Below are 7,500 nucleotides of genomic sequence, written 5' to 3' on the forward strand. Positions count from 1 at the left end.
GACCAAATCTGACGTCGCTGTCCCTTCCTTTCAAAAGCATCCACGGTAGCGTGTACGTATCTGGTTCCCATGGTAACACAGTTGTTTACTTCCTGTGTGTTGCAGGTGTTCGGAGGTCTGGTGTGGATCCTAGTGGCGTGTACCTATGTGGTTCCACAGAACCCTCAGGGCTGGGTCATGTTTGTTTCAGTGTTCTGCTTCGTTATGAGCTTCATCTGGACGCTGGTGTTCGCCTGTGGAGGACACAAGAACAGCCCGGGGTGGGCGGCAGCCGTGAGTATGATGACATCACTTCCTGTCATTCTATGTGGATTTTTCCATGAATTGCCAATTCATATAACATTCAGGAGGTTCAGACTCTATATAACATTCAGGAGGCTGATCCAGGTCTGTGTTAAACTGATCCAGGTCTTTGTTAAACTGATCCAGGTCAGTGTTAAACTGATCCAGGTCAGTGTTAAACTGATCCAGGTCTGTGTTAAACTGATCCAGGTCTGTGTTAAACTGATCCAGGTCTGTGTTAAACTGATCCAGGTCTGTGTTAAACTGATCCAGGTCTGTGTTAAACTGATCCAGGTCAGTGTTAAACTGATCCAGGTCTGTGTTAAACTGATCCAGGTCTGTGTTAAACTGATCCAGGTCTGTGTTAAACTGATCCAGGTCTGTGTTAAACTGATCCAGGTCTGTGTTATCAAGGTCTGTGTTAAACTGATCCAGGTCTGTGTTAAACTGATCCAGGTCTGTGTTAAACTGATCCAGGTCTGTGTTAAATTGTTCTGCAGGACTTTGTGTACCACGGTCTGGCTGCATTCTTCTATCTCAGTGCTTCAGTATCTTTGGCCAAAGTCACTCTGGAGATGAAAGATGGAGCCGTCTTCCAGAACTACCAACTGGACATCTCTGCTGTGGTGAGTGAGACAGACAGACAGACAGACAGACAGACAGACAGACAGACAGACAGACAGACAGACATGAACATACATATGTTCACTAATATAAAACATTTTACATATTCATGAATCATTGAATAGATTATTCTAATGAACTCTTCCTCTGATCTGCAGGTGTTTTCTTATGTAGCCACTCTACTGTACTTCATCCACACCATCCTGTCTGCCATACGCTGGAAGACCTTCTGATTACCCCCTAGCAACCCCCTAGCAACCACCTAACAACCACACCATCCTGTCTGCCATACGCTGGAAGACCTTCTGATGACCCCCTAGCAACCCCCTAGCAACCACCTAACAACCACACCATCCTGTCAGCCATACGCTGGAAGACCTTCTGATGACCCCCTAGCAACCCCCTAGCAACCACCTAACAACCACACCATCCTGTCAGCCATACGCTGGAAGACCTTCTGATGACCCCCTAGCAACCACCTAGCAACCACACCATCCTGTCTGCCATACGCTGGAAGACCTTCTGATTACCCCCTAGCAACCCCCTAGCAACCACCTAACAACCACACCATCCTGTCTGCCATACGCTGGAAGACCTTCTGATTACCCCCTAGCAACCCCCTAGCAACCACCTAACAACCACACCATCCTGTCTGCCATACGCTGGAAGACCTTCTGATGACCCCCTAGCAACCACCTAGCAACCACATAACAACCACACCATCCTGTCTGCCATACGCTGGAAGACCTTCTGATGACCCCCTAGCAACCACCTAGCAACCACCTAACAACCACACCATCCTGTCAGCCATACGCTGGAAGACCTTCTGATTACCCCCTAGCAACCCCCTAGCAACCACCTAACAACCACACCATCCTGTCTGCCATACGCTGGAAGACCTTCTGATGACCCCCTAGCAACCCCCTAGCAACCACCTAACAACCACACCATCCTGTCAGCCATACGCTGGAAGACCTTCTGATGACCCCCTAGCAACCACCTAGCAACCACATAACAACCACACCATCCTGTCTGCCATACGCTGGAAGACCTTCTGATGACCCCCTAGCAACCACCTAACAACCACACCATCCTGTCTGCCATACGCTGGAAGACCTTCTGATGACCCCCTAGCAACCACCTAGCAACCACACCATCCTGTCTGCCATACGCTGGAAGACCTTCTGATTACCCCCTAGCAACCCCCTAGCAACCACCTAACAACCACACCATCCTGTCAGCCATACGCTGGAAGACCTTCTGATGACCCCCTAGCAACCACCTAGCAACCACATAACAACCACACCATCCTGTCTGCCATACGCTGGAAGACCTTCTGATGACCCCCTAGCAACCACCTAGCAACCACCTAACAACCACACCATCCTGTCAGCCATACGCTGGAAGACCTTCTGATTACCCCCTAGCAACCCCCTAGCAACCACCTAACAACCACACCATCCTGTCTGCCATACGCTGGAAGACCTTCTGATGACCCCCTAGCATCCACCTAGCAACCACCTAACAACCACACCATCCTGTCAGCCATACGCTGGAAGACCTTCTGATGACCCCCTAGCAACCACCTAGCAACCACATAACAACCACACCATCCTGTCAGCCATACGCTGGAAGACCTTCTGATGACCCCCTAGCAACCACCTAGCAACCACCTAACAACCACACCATCCTGTCAGCCATACGCTGGAAGACCTTCTGATGACCCCCTAGCAACCCCCTAGCAACCACCTAACAACCACACCATCCTGTCAGCCATACGCTGGAAGACCTTCTGATGACCCCCTAGCAACCACCTAGCAACCACACCATCCTGTCTGCCATACGCTGGAAGACCTTCTGATTACCCCCTAGCAACCCCCTAGCAACCACCTAACAACCACACCATCCTGTCTGCCATACGCTGGAAGACCTTCTGATTACCCCCTAGCAACCCCCTAGCAACCACCTAACAACCACACCATCCTGTCTGCCATACGCTGGAAGACCTTCTGATGACCCCCTAGCAACCACCTAGCAACCACATAACAACCACACCATCCTGTCTGCCATACGCTGGAAGACCTTCTGATGACCCCCTAGCAACCACCTAGCAACCACCTAACAACCACACCATCCTGTCAGCCATACGCTGGAAGACCTTCTGATGACCCCCTAGCAACCACCTAGCAACCACATAACAACCACACCATCCTGTCTGCCATACGCTGGAAGACCTTCTGATGACCCCCTAGCAACCACCTAGCAACCACCTAACAACCACACCATCCTGTCAGCCATACGCTGGAAGACCTTCTGATTACCCCCTAGCAACCCCCTAGCAACCACCTAACAACCACACCATCCTGTCTGCCATACGCTGGAAGACCTTCTGATGACCCCCTAGCATCCACCTAGCAACCACCTAACAACCACACCATCCTGTCAGCCATACGCTGGAAGACCTTCTGATGACCCCCTAGCAACCACCTAGCAACCACATAACAACCACACCATCCTGTCAGCCATACGCTGGAAGACCTTCTGATGACCCCCTAGCAACCACCTAGCAACCACCTAACAACCACACCATCCTGTCAGCCATACGCTGGAAGACCTTCTGATGACCCCCTAGCAACCACCTAACAACCACACTATCCTGTCAGCCATACGCTGGAAGACCTTCTGATGACCCCCTAGCAACCACCTAAAAACCACACCATCCTGTCTGCCATACGCTGGAAGACCTTCTGATGACCCCCTAGCAACCACCTAGCAACCACCTAACAACCACACCATCCTGTCAGCCATACGCTGGAAGACCTTCTGATGACCCCCTAGCAACCACCTAGCAACCACATAACAACCACACCATCCTGTCAGCCATACGCTGGAAGACCTTCTGATGACCCCCTAGCAACCACCTAGCAACCACCTAACAACCACACCATCCTGTCAGCCATACGCTGGAAGACCTTCTGATGACCCCCTAGCAACCCCCTAGCAACCACCTAACAACCACACCATCCTGTCAGCCATACGCTGGAAGACCTTCTGATGACCCCCTAGCAACCACCTAGCAACCACACCATCCTGTCTGCCATACGCTGGAAGACCTTCTGATGACCCCCTAGCAACCCCCTAGCAACCACCTAACAACCACACCATCCTGTCTGCCATACGCTGGAAGACCTTCTGATTACCCCCTAGCAACCCCCTAGCAACCACCTAACAACCACACCATCCTGTCTGCCATACGCTGGAAGACCTTCTGATGACCCCCTAGCAACCACCTAGCAACCACATAACAACCACACCATCCTGTCTGCCATACGCTGGAAGACCTTCTGATGACCCCCTAGCAACCACCTAGCAACCACCTAACAACCACACCATCCTGTCAGCCATACGCTGGAAGACCTTCTGATGACCCCCTAGCAACCACCTAGCAACCACATAACAACCACACCATCCTGTCTGCCATACGCTGGAAGACCTTCTGATGACCCCCTAGCAACCACCTAGCAACCACCTAACAACCACACCATCCTGTCAGCCATACGCTGGAAGACCTTCTGATTACCCCCTAGCAACCCCCTAGCAACCACCTAACAACCACACCATCCTGTCTGCCATACGCTGGAAGACCTTCTGATGACCCCCTAGCATCCACCTAGCAACCACCTAACAACCACACCATCCTGTCAGCCATACGCTGGAAGACCTTCTGATGACCCCCTAGCAACCACCTAGCAACCACATAACAACCACACCATCCTGTCAGCCATACGCTGGAAGACCTTCTGATGACCCCCTAGCAACCACCTAGCAACCACCTAACAACCACACCATCCTGTCAGCCATACGCTGGAAGACCTTCTGATGACCCCCTAGCAACCACCTAACAACCACACTATCCTGTCAGCCATACGCTGGAAGACCTTCTGATGACCCCCTAGCAACCACCTAACAACCACACCATCCTGTCTGCCATACGCTGGAAGACCTTCTGATGACCCCCTAGCAACCACCTAACAACCACACCATCCTGTCAGCCATACGCTGGAAGACCTTCCGATGACCCCCTAGCAACCACCTAACAACCACACCATCCTGTCTGCCATACGCTGGAAGACCTTCTGATGACCCCCTAGCAACCACCTAACAACCCCATAGCTGGTGTTTATTATTGTCCATGCTGTTTAGGATGTTCATGGTTCATTAATAACTTTCTGTATTATCATCATACCTCATGTACAACATCATGTTTTTATTGTGTTGTTTTATTAATACTAACATGTTGTATCATAAATTATGTTGCGTTTTGCCATTTGATTTATTTATGTATTTATTTATGTATATTTGTGGAGTGTAAGTCAAATGCTTCACAATCCTCTGATATGGAAATATGGTTTTGTGGATTTATTTCATCTGGTTTGGTAAGACTTTATCTTTGGATTAAGGGTTATTATGGCTATTTTGTATTTTTTATAAGAACCTACATTAAATTCAAGGAAACCAAAAAAAAGTGTAATTGTTTAAACAAATGTATTTTATTTTCTATGGGTATAAAAGCTTTGATACCTGAAGCAATTTTTTTTACAACTGTTTGAAGCTGTTCAGTACACAGAATATGAATAAATATCAGTTTTTACATATTTTTTTTGAAACATGTTTCTTTATTATAAATATCAGTTTTTAAATCATTTTTATTTAGATGGGGGTGATTTTGGGTGGTCTTTTGACACTGATATTATAATATATCATAATATAATATATTAACCACTGATATTATAGCAACATACGTTTTTCAGAAAACTGTTAGGATTTAGAAGACATTTGTAGAATCCCCCAGAGGCAAAGATTTGAGTTACAAACGTTTGCCTTAAAAGTATATTGTGTTCAAAGATTTGCTGAAATGTTCAAGATTTACAAAAAATAAAAAAAAAGCAGATCTACAAGCTCATGAGCTTGTAGATCTGCTATTTCTGAATAGCCAAACAAATCTGAAAATGACACAGATTATTTCCTGGTCTTAATGGGTTAACACAGCAGCTAGCCGGCCGCAAACACTCTTGAGATTTTCAAGTGGGCCCAGTGGGCCCACTGGGCCCTGAGCCAGGTTAAACCTTGTTTTCTGAGCCAGAAAACAAGGTTTAACCTATTAGACCCTGGCGTCTGTCTGTCTGTCAGTCTGACAGCTGTCAGAGCCAATCACAGGGTGTCTTATTACAGCAGGTATCCAATGAGCTGTGAGTGGTGTGATAGGGTGATAGGGGTGATGAACGCTGTTGACATGTGTGAATATTTAAACGGCTGTAACAAGAGTACTTTAAATGGACATTATTGACACACTGTGTGTGTGTGTGTGTGTGTGTGTGTGTGTGTGTGTGTGTGTGTGTGTGTGTGTGTGTGTGTGTGTGTGTGTGTGTGTGTGTGTGTGTGTGTGTGTGTGTGTGTGTGTGTGTGTGTGTGTTGTATAATTGATGAGTAACAGCTCAGTGAAACCATAGAGGCCCTCACACTGTGTTGATGAAACACAACTATAGGATTCTTTCCACCTCATTATATGTGACACCTTCAATAGATGCACTGTATCTCTAAATTAATCTATATCTATATCTATTAAATAATACTATATGATTGATTGAAGTTAGAAAAGACATGGAAACAGTACATGGAAGTACAGTTAACAATACAAGGTCCTCTAAACTGTCTTATTTAAAATGAGATCCCCGTGCACTCAAATCATAATGACATTTAAGACAGATATACACTACTATGCAGAACGTCATACAATCAGCTTACAGGTTACTGGTATGAAAAACAAGAAATATGTACAACTAGAAAAAGTGCTCCTCGGAGCACAAGCCTCCGCCAGGTCAGGTAGATTATTGTGGCCTCCTGGTGGCGCTATAATAGGCCAATGTGAAAAGGGTGCCATTTCCCCTTAGGCCTTGCACGAGAATCGGACACTGCATTCATGATTTGAGGCATTTTGTTCCAAAAATGTGGTTTGCTAAATTAGACCTGCTGGTGGCGCTATAACAGGCCAATGTGAAAAGGGTGGCATTTCTTCCTCGGCCTAGTGGGAATGTGCGTGCAAAATTTCACGGAAATCGCACACTGCGTTCATGATTTGAGGAATTTTGTTCAAAAGGGACCTAGTATCCTGCAAACTTTGGAAGCCAATGTTAGCCAAGTAGGATGGAATATGAAATATCGGACACATCCATCTTGATCACATGACTAAAGAGATACTGTGGACCGATTTGCGTGTTTTTTGGGCAGAATCTGAAGGAGTAAGAGCAAAAAATGTGTTTTACAAAACTCAGCCTCCTGGTGGCGCTCTAAACGGCATATGTGAAAAATGCAGGGCAAAGGTTTTTCCTTGGCCTCTACGGAGTGTGCGTGCAAAGTGTCACGCAGATCGGTGCAGTTATAGCTAAAAACGCGAATCACCTGTTATAGCGCCACCATGAGACTGATGTGAACGTTTCAAGTGGCATTTCTTCCTGGGCCAAGTGGGAATCTCTGTGGAAAATTTCACGGCAATCGCATGCTGCGTTCATGATTTGAGGCATTTTGTTCAAAATG

General features: G+C 47.3%; 1 protein-coding gene across 1 annotated transcript in view; it reads left to right on the forward strand.

Annotated features, from left to right (window-relative positions):
- The window catches only part of LOC311035661 (myelin and lymphocyte protein-like), a gene marked incomplete at both ends in the record, with an annotated part of 2,251 nt that extends 1,112 nt beyond the window's left edge, over positions 1 to 1,139 (forward strand). The window contains 3 exons of the mRNA XM_084044006.1: positions 106 to 273; positions 783 to 908; positions 1,065 to 1,139. Coding sequence (XP_083900132.1) covers positions 106 to 273; positions 783 to 908; positions 1,065 to 1,139 — 369 coding nt within the window. The remainder of the gene's footprint in view (positions 1 to 105; positions 274 to 782; positions 909 to 1,064) is intronic.
- Between the last annotated feature and the right edge of the window lie 6,361 nt (positions 1,140 to 7,500).

Source organism: Gymnoscopelus microlampas (genome assembly GCF_963454915.1).
Source record: "Gymnoscopelus microlampas genome assembly, chromosome: 2".
In the NCBI taxonomy this organism is placed as follows: Eukaryota; Metazoa; Chordata; class Actinopteri; order Myctophiformes; family Myctophidae; genus Gymnoscopelus; species Gymnoscopelus microlampas.